The 22,172-nt window shown below is 41.6% G+C and overlaps 1 protein-coding gene across 1 annotated transcript in view; it reads right to left on the bottom strand.

Annotated features, from left to right (window-relative positions):
* Positions 1–21,749, bottom strand: part of LDLRAD4 (low density lipoprotein receptor class A domain containing 4) — a 330,574-nt gene extending 308,825 nt beyond the window's left edge. Inside the window, exons 1-2 of the mRNA XM_064293224.1 lie at positions 21,740–21,749; positions 21,333–21,473 (exon numbers count right to left, since the gene is read on the bottom strand). Coding sequence (XP_064149294.1) covers positions 21,333–21,473; positions 21,740–21,749 — 151 coding nt within the window. The remainder of the gene's footprint in view (positions 1–21,332; positions 21,474–21,739) is intronic.
* Positions 21,750–22,172: the final 423 nt, after the last annotated feature.

The following is a 22,172-nucleotide window of genomic DNA, read 5'->3' as shown; positions in this document are numbered from 1 at the left end:
CAAGGAAGGACTCATGTTTGCCAGCGATTTTGAGGATGACACAGGACTGGGCAATGATTTGTTCCATTGTACCTAAGATGGCCTTGAGTCAGAGTTGACTCAATAGCAGCGAACAACGACATATACGGCACTTGCAGCAGTGCCTGGCACAAAGAAGGTATATGGATGAGCATTTTGTCATGATGACCCAGGCCCTGGGGAGACACAGGAGCAGACCAGACACCCCATTCCCCACTCCCTGTGCCACCACAGAGCTTACACGTGGGGTGGGGGTGGGGTAATCAGACAGACCACAGCAAGGGTGGGAGCGGAGCCAGAGCTTTTCTTTCCCCCTGGAGTAGAGAAGCCTCCCAAGAAGCAAACCTGCACAGATGCTGTGGGCTGGGGGAAGAGCACCTGGTGTGAGCAACAGCATGGACAGAGGCCCTGAGGGTGTCTCAGGGGACTCAGGAACAGCAGGAGGCCAGGCAGCAGTCAGAGACCAGGGTAGAGCATGAGGAGGCCCATTGCCAGGCCTTGTCAGCTCAGTCATAATAGGTCTTCCCCTGCAGAAAACCACAGAGCTAGGCTGATAGTAAGAGCTCTGTTTAAAATGCTCTTTCAGATGAAAATCTTTATCAAAATGCTCATTTTTATAGCAAACACAGTGAGTGTGCTACATTCGATATAAACCCCTGGTATACATTTTTTTTTTATACATAGATGTGTGCACAAGAGAGGCCACAGAAGCACACTGGGAACGATGACTGTCCCCTGGGGATATCCCCACTCAGGGGATATGGGTCAGACCACCTCTGCAGGACAGCATCAAACAGGGAAATGTTCGCCACACACTTCAGATGTGTGTGCCTTATAAAGGAGAAAAGAGATGCTGCCACAGAATGTTTCCGGAAAGTTCCCAACCTGAGCACGGCAGGTGTGAGATGGTGCACACAGGCTCAGTCAGGAGGGCTGCAGAGCAGGCCTCCATAGGCTGAGGGGCACTCACCCCAGAGACAAGCATCCATCATCCATCCTCCCTTTCCACTGCCTGGCATCCGAGGGGGCTACGGTGGGAGTGGTGCTTCATGTGTGCTTTGCCAGTGGCAGCACTGAGGTAGGTTAGTGTCTTAGTCATCTAGTGCTACTAAAACAGAAATACCACAAGTGTATGGCTTTAACAAAGAGAAGTTTATTCTCTCATGGTCCAGTAGGTTAGAAGTCCGAATTCAGGGCGCCAACTCCAAGGGAAGTCTTTCTTTCTCTGTTGGCTCTGGAGGAAGGTCCTTGTCATCAGTCTTCCCTTGGTCTGGGAGCATCTCAGCTCAGGAACCTCAGGTCCAAAGGCTGTGCTCTGCTCCTGGCACTGCTTTCTTGGCGGTATGAGGTTCCCAACTCTCTACTTAGTTCCCTTTCCTTTTATCTCTTGAGAGATAAAAGGTGGTGCAGGCCACACCCCAGGGAAACTCCCCTTATATTGGATCAGGGATGTGACCTGGTAAGGGTGTTACAATCCTGCCCTAATTCTTTTTAACTTAAAATTACAATCATAAAATAAAGGACAACCACAACCACAGAATATTGGGAATCATGACCTAACCAAGTGAATACACACATTTTTGGGGGGACATAATGAATTCAATCCATGACAGTAAGAATCACAGGTACCATGGTCCAAATCCACCTACTTGCATAGTGCCGTAACGGGAGGTGATCTTCAATATCTCAATCCTAATTTCTGTTAACAACCATAAGGCATATTATCAGAGAGATTTAATATTTTATTGATGGTCTCACAGCTAATGAGTGCCAGAACCAGGCTTTTAACACAGACCAATTTGACTACAAATTACATACTATTCAAAAAGGATTCTTAAAAATGCATATACAATACACTGAAAAAAAAAACAAAATCAAACCCGTTGCTGTCGAGTTGATTCCGACTTACAGTGACCCTACAGGACCAAGTAGAACTGCCCCATAGGGTTATCCAAGGAGCAGCTGGTGGATACGAACTGCCAACCTTTTGGTTAGTAGTCTAGCACTTAACCACTGCACCACCAGGTTCCAATACATTGAAGAGAAATAAAAGTTATAGTTACCTATAACCCTAATACCTAATGTAGATATCTAGATAGAAGGGAGTCCCTGGATGGATCAAATCATTAAGTGCTCAGCTGCTAACTGAAAGGATGGAGGTTTGAGTCACCCAGAGGTGCCTCAGAAGAAAGGCCTGGTGATCTACTTCCAACAAATCAGCCACTGAAAACTCTCTGGAGCACAATTCTACTCCGACACACACGGGGGTTGCTACGAATCAGAGTTGGATATTTAGATGCACAACGGGACCCAGTGTACACTGTTATGGCAGACCAATGTCCTCAGTCACCACCTGGTCTGGACCTCCCTCCACTTATCTGTAGATTTGCTCATCATTGATTTTCTCACTCCATTTTACAGAAGAGTTAGGCTTCACTTGTTTTAATGAACCCGCTGTTGTCAAACACTGCGGTCTTGGGAACTATACCCCAGGCAGGTGCTGGGTGGGCAGCCTCAAAGCCACTAATGTAAAAGATACATATTTCTGGGTCTGCCTCAGAGAATATGACTCAATGGATGGGGGATGTGGCCAGGGAATTATTTTTAAAAGCTCCTCACGTAATTTAGAGTGACATGAACCAGGCTAGACAGTTTCCATATGGAAGGCTCCCCATTGAAGGTCAGAGAATTAATATCAGCACCGCCACAACCACAGCAGCTAATGCTAACTAAGACTCAGGAAGCCTCCAAACCTCTGCGAAGGCTCTTGCCACATATCCTCACTCAGAAAGGGAGCACAATGAAAGGATTTCAGAAATTATTTACCTGTTTCCTGGAATGTTACTAAACATCCATGGCTTAGAATGTAGAGAGGAAATGAAATAAAGTCAGAATAAAGCCTTTTCTCAAGAGGTGGACTAACACTACAATCTCCCAGCTGGGGCATGTGGGTGGTTCCCATTGAACGGCTGGTGTCTGTAAAGGGGCAGATGCGTGCTGTGCTCCTCTGACTCTCCTTGAGCACAACCACGGGTCTTTGACACTTGGAGAGTATTGTGGTTCTCCTTACAAACCCCCAGCCTCGCAGCATGAGTGACGCGTCACACTCCTGAAACCCCGCCACGCCGTGGAGAACACTCAGCCATAAATGGAAGTTCCTCATAGTTTACCCAAAGGGTACCATGGTGTATGCCCAAGTGTAAGACTCTAGTGGAGACAAGAGGCAAGAGTTTTAGGGGAAAAAGATGTATTTCTGAAAGACCGTTGTAACCCTGGAAACATTTCTGAGAAGTGTCACTTGGAACAGCAGTGGACTTGCTTGCAGACTCTTTTAAAATACATGATGTCTTTTTTTCCTCTTGAGTGACTATGTATTCTAAGGATATTTTTTGTCTTTGGTTTACCTTTTCTTTCTTTCTTTTGTGAAGGAAGAGGCAAAAATCATCTACTTTTCCCTCTGCTGGTAGCTCTTGAGATGTAACAAGAATGGAAGGAGGTAAAAAATGATGACTGCCTGACTCTAGATTGTTGAGATTTTCCCCAAATTAAAAGGCTGTGCTGGTGTCCCCATTGAGATATGACTAAAAGAGCTACCAGTCCAAATGGTGAATTCAGAAGTCTGAGTGCCAGGGGAGTAGCATCCCCTTGAATTTGTGAGATCACTCAAAGATGGCCCCTTCCAAGCTTTACTGTATGCCTTCTTGGATAATTTTTTTTCCAGTAAAATATATGACTGATGACAATCAAGCTGAATAATGAAGCATTCCCCACTTTAACGGCAGGCACGCCACGGCGTGCTCCATGTCAGTGCTGGAGCTGCACTCACGTCCCATCCTGATGGCCACATCCCCTTCCCCCAACTGCCACCCACATTTAGCCTGGGGCTTTAAAGAGCAGACACTCACTACCTGCACCAAATAATCTCTATTTCTGGCACCCAGGAAATACTGACTAATAACAACAATGGTAATTACCCATGCACTCAAACCGAACTGAGCAGCCTCTCTGGAAATTTTTACTTAATTCCCCACAGCACCATTAGCAGAGCCGCCAATGATAGGAACCAGCTCTGGAAAGTTCTCGGAGACTCCTAAGAAAATAAAGCAAACTTGGTAAATCTCTAAAACCTCATCAAATTCAGAGGCTAAACCCTAGAAAGAGAACAGCCAAGACTGTTTTGCAGTGGCATGAGCTGGGTGCATAGCCACACAGGATGATACAGGTCACACACACAAGGGTTTGCAACCTGTATTCATGGCACGTGGAGACAGCTCCTTTCCAAAGCTTATCTCTGGTCTTCCAGGGCTGTGTCTTGAACTAAATCCTTCTGCAGGTGCCTGAGGATACCCTTCAGATCAATAGCAGTATCATACTACAACTCTCCTTTCACACTCTCCCTAGTGCCTAGTAGCAGACAAGTTTTCACTAAAATTGATCAGTAATAAGGCCTTTTCTCTTCACACCCACTGTACTCTCCACCCTCCCCCCATCCCAGCCCAGAAGCAGGCCCTGAATTGATTTCTATCTGATAGCAAAGAGCTGCCCTGACTTCCCTAGCACTTAGCTGGCTTCTCCCTGCGTGTCCTCCCTCCAAGATGGCGCTCACTCAGGCAGAGACTGTCTAGACAGTATTCATGGCCCATCTGTCTGCCCCAGCCCACAGACAGCAAACTCTATTAGGACTGAAACCAAGTCCTCTCCTCCTCCTCCCTTTTCTCTTTCCCTTTGCAAAGCAGTAATCTGACACTGAAAATTACTATCATTGCTGCAATACTCAAAATAGCACTGTCAGACTTTCATTAACATCCACACTAGACTACTAAATAAAGAAGTGGATAAATTTCATCTCAAGTGGGACAGCTCCCCACACATAAAAGCAGTAACATAATCAAAATGTAAATCTAAGAGGTTGTTTTTATCTGCGCAAACCTAGCATCATAGCAGGAGGAAATGAGAGCTAAGGTTAATGGAAACTTTCCCTCCTGTTTTCCACCTTTGTTCATCTGAAAAGGCTGAGTTACCTGTCAAGACCCTACAAGATTTTAATCAGAAAAATACTCAGGAGAAAAGAAGGCAGCAAGCATAAGGACTGTTGAGAACTCGCCACGCAGGACAGCCAGGCTGTGGACCCCTCCAGGCACCCACAGGAGGCACTGAGGTGGCTCTTTGCCAGTGACAACCCACAAACCTATCAGGACAGCTGCTCCCAGGGATTAGAGAGATGTGTATCCTCCTCCTCATCTTGTTCCAAACACCATCTTGGGTCAATATCACACAAGTCAATCATTGTTCTCCCGTGGATTTTTTTTTTAAGCTTAGAAGCGGGACAGGGAGCCCTGTCAAAAGAACCCACAACCCTGCAGAACAGCTTGAGTCACCTGAAGTGGCCAGTATCCAGCATATGGAAAACCTGAGCCCAGGGCCAGCCACCAGAAGGCCTGGTCCCACCCTCCCTGTATGGGTAGCATGGAAAGCCAGGCTCGCTGGGGCTTCCGACCCTGCACAAGCCCAGGAATGGGCCATGCCTGGCACAGCCAAGTGAGCTGAAGGGGCCAACCCTCTCTCTGGGAAGCTGAGAGGATGAGGGAGTCTGGAGCAATAGCCACATCTAGCCACAAGGGCTCTTGGCCATCATGGCAGAAAGAGTTGCTCCTGTTCCCTAGTCTTGTTGAGCCTGAGACATAGGAATAATTGTCTTCACCACAAGGGCTAATGTCGTTGTTAGGTGTCATCCAGTCAACTCTAGTTCAATGTCTGAGTCCATTGTGTCAATTCATCTCACTGAGGGGCTCCCTCTTTTTCACTGATCCTGTACTTTGTGAAGCATTATGTCTTTCTCCAGCAACTGGTCCCTCCTGATAACATGTCCAAAGTTCATAAAATAATCTTGCCATCCTCGCTTCTAAGGAGCATTGTGCTTTTACTTCCTCCAAAACAGATCTGTTTGTTCCCTGGCAGTCCATGGTATATTCAATATTCTTCACCAACACCATAATTCAAAAGCATCAATTCTTTGGGCTTCCTTTCCCATTGCCCAGCTTTCACATGCATATGAAACGATTGAAAATACCATGGCTTGAGTCAGTCAGACACACCTTAGTCCTTAAACTGACATCTTTGCTTTTCAACACTTTAAAGAGGTCTTTTGCAGCAGATTTTCCCAGTGCAATAGGTCCTTTGATTTCTTGACTGCCATTTCCATGGGTATTGACTGTTGATCCAAGAAAAATGAAATCCTTGACAGTTTCAATTTCTTGGTCATTTAACACAGTGTTGTTGATTGGTCCACTTTCTTCGTGTTTAAGTGTAATCCGTACTGAAGGCTGTAGTCTTTGACCTTTTGACCTTCATCAGTAAATACTTCATGTCATCTTCACTTTTGGCATGCAAGGTTATGTCATCTGCATATCTCAGGTTGTTAATGAGTCTTCCTCCAATATGATGCCACATTCTTCTTCACATAGTTCAGGTTTTCGGATTATTTATTCAGCATATAAACTGAATAAGGAAGGTAAAAAAATACAACCTTGCCACACACCTTTTCCAATTTTAAACCATGCAATATCCCCTTGTTCTGTTCAAACAACTGCCTCTTGATCCATGCATAGGTTCTAAATGAGCACATTTAAGTGTTCTGGAATTCCGGTTAAACGTTATCTAAAATTTGTTATGATCCACACAGTTGAATGACTTTGCTTAGTTGATAAAATGCCATTAATAATTGGAACATGGAATGTATGAAGTATGAATCAAGAAAAATTGGAAGTTATCAATAATGAAATGGAACATTTGAAAATCAATAATCTAGGCATTAGTAAGTTAAAATGAACTGGTATTGGTCATTTTGAATCTGACAATCATATGGTCTACTATGCTGGCAACAATAAACCGAAGAGGAAGGGCACCATACTCATTGCCAAAAAGAACATTTCAAGATCTATCCTGAAGTACAGTGCTGTCAGTGATAGACTAATATCTGTCTATAAGGATGACCAGTTAATATGACTATGACACAAATTTGCAAAAATTAAAGATTTTTATGAACTATTTCAGTCTGAAATTGATCAAACATACAATCAAGATGCACTGATAATTACTGGGGACTGGAATGCAAAAGTTGGAAACAAAAAAGAAGGATCAGTAGATGGAAAATATGGTCTTGGTGATAGGAATGATGCTGGAGATAACATGTTAGAACTCTATAGGACCAATGACTTATTCATTGAAAGTACATTTTTTCAACAACAAAAACAATGACTATACATGTGGACCACACCAGATGGTTTACACAGGAATCAAATGAGCTACATTTGTGGAAAAAGACAATGGACAATCTCAATATATCAGACAAGACAAAGCCAGGGGCCAACTACAGAACATACCATCAATTATAGTACTCATATGCAAGTTTGAGTTGAAGCTGAAGAAAGTCAAAGCAAGTCCAAGGGAGTGAAAGTACAACCTTGAATACATCCCACCTGAATTCAGAAAGCATCTCAAGAATAGATTTGAATCACTGAACACTAATGATCGGAGACTGGAAGAGTTGTGAGATGACATCAGGGACATCATACAAGAAAAAGCAACAGGTCATTAAAAATAGAGGAAAGCTCTACATCAACAAAAACAACATCGAAGAGGAAATAACCAAATCAATACCATTCACAGTAGCCCCCAAGAAGATAAAATACTTTGGAATAAATCTTACCAAGGATGTAAAAGACCTATACAAAGAAAACTACAAAGCTCTACTACAAGAAATTCAAAAGGACATACTTAAGTGGAAAAACATACCCTAGCTCATGGATAGGAAGACTTAACATAGTAAAAATGTCTATTCTACCAAAAGCCATCTATACATACAATGCACTTCCGATCCAAATTCCAATGTCATATTTTAAGGGGATAGAGAAACAAACCACCAATTTCATATGGAAGGGAAAGAAGCCTCAGATAAGCAAAGCATTACTGAAAAAGAAGAAGAAAGTGGGAGGCCTCACTCTACCTGATTTCAGAACCTATTATACAGCCACAGTAGTCAAAACAGCCTGGTACTGGTACAACAACAGGCACATAGACCAGTTGAACAGAATTGAGAACCCAGATATAAATCCAACCACATATGAGCAGCTGATATTTGACAAAGGACCAGTGTCAGTTAATTGGGGAAAAGATAGTCTTTTTAACAAATGGTGCTGGCATAATTGGATATCCATTTGCAAAAAAATGAAACAGGACGCATACCTCACACCAAGCACAAAAACTAACTCCAAGTGGATCAAAGACCTAAACATAAAGACTAAAACGATAAAGATCATGGAAGAAAAAATTGGGACAACCCTAGGAGCCCTAATACAAGGCATAAACAGAATACAAAACATTACCAAAAATGACGAAGAGAAACCAGATAACTGGGAGCTCCTAAAAATCAAACACCTATGCTCACCTAAAGACTTCACCAAAAGAGTAAAAAGACCACCTACAGATTGGGAAAGAATTTTCAACTATGACATCTCCAACCAGTGCCTGATCTCTAAAATCTACATGATTCTGTCAAAACTCAACCACAAAAAGACAAACAACCCAATCAAGAAGTGGGCAAAGGAAATGAACACACACTTCACTAAAGAAGATAGTCAGGCAGCTAAGACACATGAGAAAATGCTCTCGATCATTAGCCATTAGAAAAATGCAGATTAAAACTACGATGAGATTCCATCTCACTCCAACAAGGCTGGCATTAATCCAAAAAACACAAAATAATAAATGTTGGGGAGGCTGCGGAGAGACTGGAACTCTTATACACTGCTGGTGGGAATGTCAAATGGTACAACCACTTTGGAAATCTATCTGAGGTTATCTTAAACAGTTAGAAATAGAACTACCATACAACCCAGAAATCCCACTCCTTGGAATATACCCTAGAGAAACAAGAGCCTTCACACAAACAGATATATGCACACCCATGTTTATTGCAGCTCTGTTTACAATAGCAAAAAGCTGGAAGTAACCAAGGTGTCCATCAACGGATGAATGGGTAAATAAATTGTGGTATATTCACACAATGGAATACTACGCATCCATAAAGAACAGTGACGAATCTGTCAAACATTTCATAACATGGAGGAACCTGGAAGGCATTATGCTGAGCGAAATTAGTCAGAGGCAAAAGGACAAATATTGTATAAGACCACTATTATAAGATCTTGAGAAATAGTATAAACTGAGAAGAACACATACTTTTGTGGTTATGAGGGGGGGAGGGAGGGAGGGAGGGAGGGAGAGGGTTTTTTACTGATTAATTAGTAGATAAGAACTGCTTTAGGTGAAGGGAAGGATAACACTCAATACATGGAAGGTCAGCCCAATTGGACTGGACCAAAAGCAAAGAAGTTTCCGGGATAAAATGAATGCTTCAAAGGTCAGCGGAGCAAGGGCGGGGTTTTGGGAACCATGCTTTAAGGGGACTTCTAAGTCAATTGGCAAAATAATTCTGTTATGAAAACATTCTGCATCCCACTTTGAAATGTGGCGTCTGAGGTCTTAAATGCTAACAAGCGGCCATCTAAGATGCATCAATTGGTCTCAACCCAGCTGGAGCAAAGGAGAATGAAGAACACCAAGGTCACACGACAACTAAGAGCCCAAGAGACAGAAAGGACCACATGAACCAGAGACCTACATTATCCTGAGACCAGAAGAACTAGTTGGTGCCCGGCCACAATCGATGACTGCCCTGACAGGGAGCACAATAGAGAACCCCTGAGGGAGCAGGAGATCAGTGGGATGCAGACCCCAAATTCGCATAAAAAGACCATACTTAATGGTCTGACTGTGACTAGAGGAATCCTGGCGGTCATGGTCCCCAAACCTTCTGTTGGCACAGGACAGGAACCATCCCCGAAGACAACTCATCAGACATGAAAGGGACTGGACAGTGGGTAGGAGAGAGATGCTGAAGAAGAGTGAGCTAATTATATCAGGTGGACACTTGAGACCGTGTTGGCAACTCCTGTCTGGAGGGGGGATGGGAGGGTAGAGAGGGTTGGAAGCTGGCAAAATTGTCACGAAAGGAGAGACTGGAAGGGCTGACTCATTAGGGGGAGAGCAAGTGGGAGTACGGAGTAAGGTGTATATAAACTTATATGTGACAGACTGACTTGATTTGTAAACGTTCACTTGAAGCTCAATAAAAGTTAATAAAAAAAAAAATAGAGGAAAGAAAGAAAAGACCAAAACGAATGTCAGAAGAGACTCTGAAACCTGCTCTGAGTGCAGAGTAGCTAAAGCGAACAGCAGAAATAATGAAGTAAAAGGCTGAACAGAAGATTTCAAAGGGTGGCTCTAGAAGACAAAGTAAAGTATTGTAATGAAATGTGCAAAGACCTGAAGTTAGAAAACCAAAAGAGAAGAAGATGCTCATCATTTCTCAAGCTGAAAGAACTGAGAGAAAATTCAAGCCTCGAGTTGGAATATTGAAGGATTCTATAGGCAAAAAATTGAAAGATGCAGAAAACATCAAAAGAAGATGGAAGGAATACATACAGTCACTGTGCCAAAAAGAATTGGTTGATGTTCAACTATTTCAAGAACTGCTGATACTGAAGGAAGAAGTACAAGCTGCATTGACGGCATTGGCAAAAATAAGGTTCCAGGAATTCAAAGAATCAAATACCAATGAGATGTTTCAATAAAAAGATCCAACACTGGAAACACTTGTCTATGTCAAGAAATTTGGAAGACAGCTGCCTAGTTAATTGACTAGAAGAGGTCTATATTCATGTCCATCCCAAAGAAAGATGATCAAAGAGAATGCAGAAATTATCAAACAATATCATTAATATCATGTTAGCAAAATTCTACTAAAGATAAAAAATGGCCACAGCTGTATTTCAACAGGCAACTGCCAGATGTTCAAACTGGATTCAGAAAAAGACATGAAACGAGGATGTCATTGCTGATGTCTGATGGACCTTGGCTAAAAACAGAGAATACCAGAAAGATATGCACCTGTGTTTTATCAGCTACACAAGGCATTCAACTGTGTGGATCATAACAAGTTATGTATAACATTACAAAGAATGGAAATTCCAGAACACCTAATTGTGCTCATGCAGAACCTGCACATGGATCAAGACACAGTTGTTTATACAGAACGAGGGGATAGTGCATGGTTTAAAATTGGAAAACGTGTATGGCAAGGTTGTATTCTTTCACCTTACATATTTAATCTATAGGTTGAATATATAATCTGAGAAGCTGGACTATATGAAGAACAACGTGGCATCAGTATTGGAGGAAGACTCATTAACAACCTGAAATATGGAGACGATATAGCCTTGCTTGCCAAAAGTAAAGACGACTTAAAGCACTTACTGATGAAGATCATACACTACTGCCTTCAGTATGGATACACCTAAACATAAAGAAAGTGAAAACCTTACAACTGAACCAATAAACAACACCATGTTAGATGGCCAAGAAATTGAAACTATCAAGGATTTCATTCTTCTTGTATCAACAGTCAATACCCACGGAAGCAGCAGTCAAGAAATCAAATGACCTATTGCACTGGGAAAATCTGCTGCAAAATACCTCTTTAAAGTGTCGAACACAAAGATGTCACTTTGATGAGAAGGTATGCCTGACTTAAACCATGGTATTTTCATTTGCCTCATACGCATGTGAAAGCTTGGACAATGGAAAAAGGAAGCCTGAAGAATTGGTGCCCTTGAATTGTGGTCTTGGATAAGAACACTGAATATGCCACGGATTGCTAGAAGAACAAACAAATCTGTTTTGGAGGAAGTACAGCCAGAATGCTCCTTAGAAATGAGGATGATGACATATTGTCTCGCTTACTTTGGATATGTCAGAAGGGGTCAATCACTGGAGAAAGACTTCATGGCTTGGTAGAGGATCAGTGAAAAAGCGGGAGCCCCTCGGTGAAACAGACTGACACAGTGGCTACAATAATGGCCTCAAACATAGCAAGGATTGTGGAGATGGTGCAGGACCAGGCAGTGTTTTGTCCTGTTGTACATAAGGTCACTATGAGTTGGAGCCAACTCAATGGCACCTCCTCCTATTTTCTCCCCCAGCTCTCTAAGTTAGTTGGTATGCAGCAGGAAGCCCAGAGAGTAGATACCTAGGCCCTCTCAGACCTGAAGGAGCTCGAGTCAACGAAGAGAGATAGGGTCAGCTGTGGGACCCATTGCTGCATCTGGGTTCCTGCATGAGGCAAACACAGGACTGACAATCACAAAAGGCTATTGACAAAACAGCGACCGGGGTGGGGACGCAGGACCAAGATGGCTGACTAGGCAGAAGCTTCCACTGAACCCTCTTGCAACAAAGACTTGGAAAAACAAGTGAATCGATTACATACATGACAATCTATGAACCCTGACCATCAAACACAGAACTAAAGGGTTGACCTGAGTGACAGGGGAGCGAGAAGCCGTGCACTGAACCAGTGTCCAGTTCCAGAGCCTGGCATGCCGCACCCCAGTCCTGAGCCCTTGCGGTTCCTTGGACCCAGAGTAGTGGGGATGATTGTGGCTTCCTGAGACAAGGCAAGCATGGGACAGAGCCCTAACCAACTGGGACAATCTTGGCAGGGACCCAAGCAGTGGATGCAGGCTACACACTGAAGCATCTGACAGGGGAACGAGAAACCACGGGGAAGAAGTGACTGGTTTTGGAGCCTGGAGCTCAGTGTCCTAGTCAGGAGACCTTGGAGCTGGGCTTTGGACTAAGCGCAGCACGGCTGATAGTGGCTTCCTGTTATGGGGCAAACACAGGATGCAGCCCTAACCCCCTGGGGCAACCTTGCTGGGGACCCAGACAACACACACAGGCTACACACCCCTCCTGAATCTCAGATAAAACAGTCCTCACCAAACAAGATAAGTAATTTTGTCTATTTTACCGTGCTACTCTCTCCTATCTATCTTATCCCCCCCCTCCCTGCCCCAGCCTGCTTCATTAACATTGGAATTCCCTGGGCCAGAGAGTTAAGTGCCCTGCAGGTTTTTTTTCCCTAACCCATTCTTCTGGCCTGGGAAAAACAGCAATTAAAAATCAGGGGAAAAATCCTTTCCTGACTTCCCTAAACTGGAATAACAATACAGAACCAGCTCTACCCAGGCATAAGAGATCAAGTCTATTATAATACAAAGGCAATTCTGATAGAGATCTGACAGTAAATATTTTAGCAGAGTGGTGGAAATGCAAGTTTTGGAGGTCTGATACCTCTCTACCTATTAAACAGAGCCCTCACTGATCCACACCAGGGAACTGAGGGCTGAGGCTCCATCCACACCACCTAGCAACCTACTAAAGGGTTGTGAGGATAGAGATGCCTACCAATCTTTAGAAGTACAATCACTGCATACCAAATGTACAGCTGCAGAGCCCACCCACTAGAGCACTCGAGAATAGAGACACACCTACCTCAACGGTGCTCGGGGGAAGGCTGTCAGCATCCTGCCCTCCTTGGAGTGTGATCCCCTGCCGCTACTAGAAACTGGCACATACAACCATCACCACTACTCCTCTAAGATAATAGGTGAGAGCTTACACCACACACTAGGTGACCCACTATCATGACACTTGAGCTGATTCTATTCAAGAATAGTGAATGGACTCATAGGCTTATATACCTGGTAACAGCTCAAACTAGCTGGTAACAGGACATAAGTGATTCAAAGGCTACAATAATCAAGTTAGTGCAATCTAGTAGCCCATCTGGGTGTAATGAAACAAAACAAAACAAGAAGACTCAGTGAGCAAATATAAAAGAAATCATTATAATATCTTATAGATGGCTCGGAGACAGCAGTCGGTATCAAATCACATAAAAAAGCAGACCATGATTGCTTCTACAAACCTCCAAATAAAAGAATCAAAATCTTTCCCAGATGAAAATACATTCCTGGAATTGCCAGATATAGAATATAAAAAACTAATACACAGAATGCTTCAAGACAACAGGGATGACCTCAGAAATGAAATAAGGCAATCTACAGAAAAAGCCAAGGAGCACACAAATAAAGTAGTTGAAGAAATCAAAACATTATTCAAGAACATAGTGAAAAATTTAATAAGATGCAAGAATCCATAGACAGACATCATTCAGAAATTTAAAAAATTAACAATAAAATTACAGAATTTTTTTTTTTATAGGAAGTCAGAGGAGCAGAATCAAGGAATTGGAGTGCAGAGTTGGGGAGATGGAGGATAAGGCAATTGGCACCAATATATTTGAAGAAAAATCAGATAAAAGAATTTTAAAAAATGAAGGAACCCCAAGAATCATGTGGGACTATATCAAGAAGAATAACTTGCAAGTGATAGGAGTTCCAGAACATGGAGGGATAACAGAAAACACAGAGAATAGTTGAAGATCTATTGGCAGAAAACTTCCCTGGCACCGGGAAGATGAAAGGATATCTATCCAAGATGCTCATTGAACACCATACGAGATAGATGCCAAAAGAAAATCACCAAGACATATCACCATCAAACTTGCCAAAAACCAAAGATAAAGAGAAAATTTTAAAAGCAGCCAGGGATAAATGGAAAGTCACACACAAAGGAGAAACAATAAGAGTAAGATCAGACTACACGGCCGAAACCACGCAGGCAAGAAGGCAATGGGATGATATATATAGAACACTGAAGGAGAAAAGCTGCCAGCCAAGAATCATATATCCAGTAAAACTCTCTCTCAAATATGAAGGTGAAATTAAGACACTTACAGATAAACACAAGCTTAGAGAATTTGCAAAAACCAAACCAAAGCTGTAAGAATTACTAAAGGAAATTCTTTGGTCAGAAAATCAGTAATATCAGATATCAACACAACACAAGGTCACAGAACAGAACATTCTGATATCAACTCAGATAGAGAAATCACAAACACAAAATAAGAGTAATTTTTTTAAAAAAAAGCTCAAACAGGGAATCATTGATGTCATTACGTAAAAGGTTACAATAATCAAAAAAGAGGGACTAAATACAGGAGGCATAGATCTTCCATATGGAGAGGAAACCAAGGAGATACAGGGGGATACAAGTTAGGTTTTTACTTAAAAAAAAATGGATAAATATTTAGGTAACCACAAAGAGGTCTAACAATTCCATACTTTAAAATAAAAACCAAGATAAACATAATGACTCAGCAAAAATAAATTCAACTACTATGAAAACGAGAAACACACAATTTACAAAGAAAAAACTTCTCAGCACAAAAAGTGGAAAAATGAAAAGGTGAACAACACACAAAAAAAGGCATCAAAATGACAGCACTAAACTCATACTTATGTATAATTATGCTGAATGTAAATGGACTAAATGCACCAATAAAGAGACAGATAGTTGCAGATTGGATTAAAAAACACTATCAGTCTATATGCTGCCTACAAGAAACACACCTTAGACTTAGAGACACAAACAAACTAAAATGCAAAGGATGGAAAAAAATATACCAACCAAACAACAATCAAAAAAAGAGCAGGAGTGGCAATTTTAATTTCTGACAAAATAGACTTTAAAGTTAAATCCACCACAAAGGATAAAGAAGGACACTACATAATGACTAAAGGGACAATTTACCAGGAAGACATAACCATATTAAATATTTATGCACCCAATGACAGGGCTGCAAGATACATAAAACAAACTCTAACAGAATTCAAAAGTGAGATAGACACCTCCACAATTATAGTAGGAGCTTCAACACACCACTTTCGGAGAAGGACAGGACATCCAGTAAGAAGCTCAATAGAGACACGGAAGACCTAATTGCTATAATCAACCAATTTGACCTCATAGACTTATATAGAACACTCCACCCAACAGCTACAAACTATACTTTCTTTTCTAGTGCACTTGGAACATTCTGTACAATAGACCACATATTAGGTGATAAAGGAAGCCTGTGCAAAATCCAAAACATCGAAATATTACAAAGCATCTTCTCAGACCGTAAGGCCATAAAAGTAGAAATCAGTAACAAAAAAACAAAGGAAAAGAAATCAAATACTTGGAAACTGAACAACACCCTGCTCAAAAAAGACTGGATTATAGAAGACATTAAGGAGGGAATAAAGAAATTCATAGAATGTAAAAAGACTGAAAACACTTCCTATTAGAACCTTTGGGACACAGCGAAAGCAGTGCTCAGAGGTCAAATTTTGTCAATAAATGCACACATACATAAAGAAGAAAGGGCCAAATTCAAAGAATTATCCCTAGAACTTGAACAAGTAGAAAGAAAGCGACAAAAGAAACCCTCAGGCACCAGATGAAAACTAAAATAAAAATTACAGCAGAATTAAATGAATTTGAGAACAGAAAAACAATTGAAAGAATTAACAAGACCAAAAGCTGGTTCTTCGAAAAAATTAACAAAATTGATACACCATTGGCCAGAATGACCAAAGAAATACAGGAAAGGAAACAAATAACCCGAGTAAGGAATGAGATGGGCCATATCACAACAGACCCAACTGAAATTAAAAGAATCATATCAGATTACTATGAAAAATTCTGCTCTAACAAATTTGAAAACCTAGAAGAAATGGATGAATTCCTAGAAATACACTACGTAACTAAACTAACACAAATAGAAGTAGAACAACTGAGACTGAAAAGGTAATCAAAAAACTCCCAACAAAACAAAGCCCTGGCCCTGACGGCTTCACCGCAGAGTTCTATCAAACTTTCAGAGAAGAGTTAACACCACTGCTACTAAAGGTGTTTCAGAGCGTAAAAAAGGATGGAATACACCCTAACTCATTCTATAAAGCCAGCATATCCCTGATACCAAAACCAGCTAAAGACAGCACAAAAAAAGAAAATTACAGACCTATATCCCTCATGAACATGGATGCAAAAATCCTCAGCAAAATTCTAACCAATAGAATTCAACAACATATCCAAAAAAAAAAAATCCACCATGACCAAGTGGGATTTATACCAGTTAGGAAAGGATGGTCCAATATTAGAAAAACCATTAATGTAATCCACCACATAAATAAAACAAAAGACGAGAAGCACATGATTTTAACCATTCATGCAGAAAAGGCATTTGACAAAGTTCAACACCCATTCATGATAAAAACTCTCAGCAAAATAGGAATAGAAGGAAAATTCCTCAACACAATAAAGGGCATTTAAACAAAGCCAAGAGCCAACATCACCCTAAATGGAGAGACTCTGAAAGCATTCTCCTTGAGAATGGGAACCAGACAAGGATGCCCTTTATCACCACTCTTATTCAACATTGTGTTGGATGTCCTAGCCAGAGGAATTAGGCTAGATAAAGAAATAAAGGGCATCCAGATTGGCAAGGAAGAAGTAAAAGTATCTCTGTTTGCAGATAGCATGATCTTATACACAGAAAACCCTAAAGAATCCTCAGAAAAACTACTGAAACTAATAGAAGAGTTTGGCAGAGTTTCAGGTTAGAAGATAAACATACAAAAATCAGCTGGATTCCTCTACATCAACAAAAAGAACATCGAAGGGGAAATCACCAAATCAATACCATTCACAGTAAAATACTTAGGAATAAATCTAACCAGAGTCATAAAAGACCTATACAAAGAAAACTATAAAACACTACTTCAAGAAACCAAAAGGGATCTACATAAGTGGAAAAACAGACCTTCCTCATGGATAGGAAGATTTAACACAGTAAAAATGTCTATTCTACCAAAAGCAGTCTATATATACAATGCAATTCCGATCCAAATTCCAAACGACATTTTTTAATGAGATGGAGGAACAAATCAACAAACTTCATATGGAAGGGAAAGAAGCCCCAGATAAGTAAAGCATTACTGAAAAAGAAGAACAAAGTGGGAGGCCTCACTCTACCGGATTTTAGTACCTATTATACCGCCACAGTGGTCGAAACAGACTGGTACTGGTACAACAACAGACACATAGACCAATGGAACAGAGTTGACAATCCAGACAAAAATCCATCCACATATGAGCAGCTGACATTTCACAAAGGCCCAGTGTCAGTTAATTGGGGAAAAGATAGTCTTTTTAACCAACGATGCTGGCATAACTGGATATCCATCTGCAAAAAAATGAAACAAGACCCATACCTCACTCCATGCACAAAAACAAACTCCAAATAGATCAAAGACCTAAACATAAAGTCTAAAATGATAAAGATCATGGAAGAAAAAAATAGGGAAAACATTAGGAGCCCTAATACATGGCACAAACAGAATACAAAACATTACTAAAAATGCCAAAGAGAAACCAGATAACTGGGAGCTCCTAAAAATCAAACACCTATGCTCATCTAAGGGCTTCACCAAAAGAGTAAAAAGACCACCTATAGACTGGGAAAAAGTTTTCAGCTATGACTTCTCCGAACAGCGCCTGATCTCTAAAATCTACATGATTGTGCTAAAACTCAACCACAAAAAGACAAACAACCCAATTAAAAAATGGGCAAAGGATATGAAAAAGCACTTCACTAAAGAAGACTTTCAGGTAGCTAACGGATAGATGAGGAAATGCTCTCGATCATTAGCCATTAGAGAATGCAAATCAAAACTACAATGAGATTTCATCTCACTCCAACAAAGCTGGCATTAATCCAAAAAACACAAAATAATAAATTTTGGGGAGGCTGTGGAGAGATTGGAATACTTATACACTGCTGAGTGGGAATGTCAAATGGTACAACCACTTTGGAACTCGATTTGGGGCTTCCTTAAAAAGCTAGAAATAGAACTACCATACGAGCCAGCAGTCCCACTCCTCGGAATATATCCTAGAGAAATAAGAGCCTTTACATGAACAGATATATGCACACCCATGTTTATTGCAGCACTGTTTACAATAGCAAAAACATGGAAGCAACCAAGGTGCCCATCAACGGATGAATGGATAAATAAATTATGGTATAGTCACACAATGGAATACTACGCATCGATAAAGAACAGTGACGAATCTGTGAAACATTTCATAACATGGAGGAACCTGGAAGGCATTATGCTGAGTGAAATTAGTCAGTTACGAAAGGACAAATATTGTATAAGACCACTATTATAAGAACTTGAGGAATAGTTTAAACTGAGAAGAACACATTCTTTTGTGGTTATGAGAGGGGGGAGGGAGGGAAGGTGGAAGAGGGGTACTTACTAATTATAGTAGATAAAACCTCTTTAGGTGAAGGGAAAGACAACACTCAATACAGGGGAAGTCAGCACAACTGGACTAAACCAAAAGCAAAGAAGTTTCCTGAATAAAGTGAATGCTTCGAAGGCCAGTGTAGCAGGGACAGGGGTTTGGAGACCATGGTTTCAGGGGACATCTAAGTCAATTGGCATAATAAAAAATATTAAGAAAACATTCTGCATCCCACTTCATAGAGTGGTGTCTCAGGTCTTAAATGCTACCAATCGGCCATCTAAGATGCATCAATGAGTCTCAACCCACCTGGATCAAAGGAGAATGAAGAACACCAAGGACACAAGGCAATTATGAGCCCAAGAGACAGAAAGGGTCACATGAACCAGAGACTACACCAGCCTGAGCTCAAAGAACTAGATGGTGCCCGGCGACAACCGATGACTGCCCTGAAAAGGAACACAACAGAGAACCCCTGAGGGATCAGGAAAGCAGTGGGATGCAGACCCCAAATTCTCATAAAAAGTCCAGACTTAATGTTCTGACTGAGACTAGAAGGACCCCGGTGGTCATGGGCCCCAGACCTTCTGTTGGCCCAGGACAGGAAGCATTCCTGAACCCAACTCATCAGACATGGTTTGGACTGGACAATGGGTTGGACAGGGATGCTGGTGAGGAGTGAGCTACTTGGATCAGGTGGACACTTGAGACTATGTTGGCATCTCCTTCCTGTAGGGAAGATGAGAAGGTAGCGAGGGTTGAGGCTGGCAAAATGGACAGGAAAAGAGAGTGGAGGGAGGGAGCAGATTGTCTCATAAGGGGGAGAGTAATTGGGAGTATGTAGCAAGGTGTGTATAAGTTTTTATGTGAGAGACTGACTTGAAGTGTATACTTTCACTTAAAGCACAATAAAGATTAAAATAAAATAAAATTAAAAAAAGTGACCGGGGGAAAACACAGACTGAATACCAAGAAAACACACACTAACCTTAAATTATCTTTTCAAATTATAGTGGTGGGACTCTAAGAACACTCAGTGTAAGAAACTGAACACAACAGAAAAACATGAGGAAACAGTTTACACAACTGGACTCTTGAATTCAGACTTTTGTGAGCTGGCCACCCAGCAGGAAAGTACAGTAAGAATAAAGAACACACTTTCTTTTTTAAAAAAAAATCCCCCCATTTTCATATTTGCAGCTTTGTTATTTATATAGTGTAATTTCTATAACAAAAATTTTAAAAATCAGTAATATAACTCCTCAATATAACATTAGTTACACTTGGAAGAGAAGTTGAGTGTGTCATGCAATTCTCTCTAAGAAGATTCCATGACAAGCATTAGTGATGCAAACTTTATTCCCAGGGCCCACAGACCCAAAATCCCACGACAAGCATTAGTGATGCAAACTTTATTCCCAGGGTATGCTACTGCAAAAATGATCCTCACCTTCCATTTGCTTCACCTAACCCAAGGAAACACAGAAAACAATAAATCACTTTTCCTAAGAGAAGTTCGGCAGTGTTTCTAAACTGCCTTCTTTCTCCTTCCTCTTCATAAAAACCACGAGATCAAAAATCAATGAAATTCAAACTCTGATTTCACACTTTGAGGTTCAAGAAATGCTTGAAACCTCACCCTTGGGGATTCACACATGTAAAACCTCACTTAAGTTGTTCTCCATCCAGTGTCAAATGGAAAAACACATGGCCAGGATCTTCTTAAAAAGTCTCATAGAAATTTTTCTACTTTCTTATTTCAATTATAGAATTAATTCTGGGCCCTTCACAGTTCTTCCTTTGCTTATTTAAAATGACTTCCTGATTGACTACTCTTAGTATGATTTGAAAACTGGTTTGGAGAACACTAAGTCAGTATGCTGGGTCTTGGATGGATCTTGTCAAAGCTTCTCAGATCAATAGCAAAAGCCAGTTCAAAACACAGGGCCCCTGGCTGCCCCTGAGAATAGTTTCCTGCTTTGAGAGGTACTATCTTTCTATCTTAAAAGAAGAAAACATTTCCTTTGTGAAAATGTAAATCTCTTTCCTTAACCAGAAAACAGCACCCTTCCCATCTGCTGAAGAACTGAACTCTTAACCATTTCAAAAACATGATCCACCGTGATGCCCTGCAGGCAGGAGGGACTTACAGCTGAAGATTCCTGGGGGTGGATGTTCAGTCACCAGGAGACAATTCTCCTCATCACTGTTGTCCCCACAGTCGTTCCGTTGGTTGCAGACCAGTGAACCAAGATACAAGCACTTTCCGCTGGTGCAGGTGAATTTGCACTCTGGAAAGTAAACATAAGGCAGTCACTGCATGCTTGTTGTTTAGTGTGCATTTTTCTGTTGAGTGCCATGGCGGTTTGGTATTCAGCCTACCTAGAGACCCCAGGAAACCAAGTTCAGGGAAGGGCCGTCTCCTACTACGAGGTACCTGGGAGGAACCTCACACATGCCTCATGGGCTGGAGAAGACCTTTCTCCAGTGAGGTGCCCTGGAGCATCCACAAGTGCACCTCAGGGGCTGGAAAGGACCCTCCTCCTAGTGGGAGTACCTGCACGCATGCCTCAGGGGCACACGGGGTACCCCAACCACCAGCACTCACCCACCAGTCTTTCCCTGCTCTGCCGAGTGAGAGTCACAGCTGTGGGGCTTTACTCATTTGCTTGGAGACAACTCTGGCAGTGTCCTGCTTCCAAAGATGGGGCATGCTCAGCAGCGGCGGCTAGGGACTTTGGGGCTCAGCCTCAACAGAAATAAGCTCATAAATTTTATCTTCAGTTTGCTACAGGCTTATTGTGAAGCTCTAGGCAAAATATTTGACTTCTCTGGTATTCATCTAATGCCTGAGAAAAGCAGATTTAATGCCAATGGTGGTAGCATTTATTGTAATCACGTAAAACCTAGGGAATCCTGTGTGCTCTCTGCTACCCAAGAGCTTCCCCCACTGAGGGCCTTGTTGATGAACGATAAAAATGGGCTAGACG

The sequence above is a fragment of the Loxodonta africana genome, chromosome 11 (genome assembly GCF_030014295.1).
Source record: "Loxodonta africana isolate mLoxAfr1 chromosome 11, mLoxAfr1.hap2, whole genome shotgun sequence".
Lineage (NCBI taxonomy): Eukaryota > Metazoa > Chordata > Mammalia > Proboscidea > Elephantidae > Loxodonta > Loxodonta africana.
The sequence above is the reverse complement of the archived record's forward strand: the minus strand, read 5'-3'. Positions and strand labels throughout refer to the sequence as shown.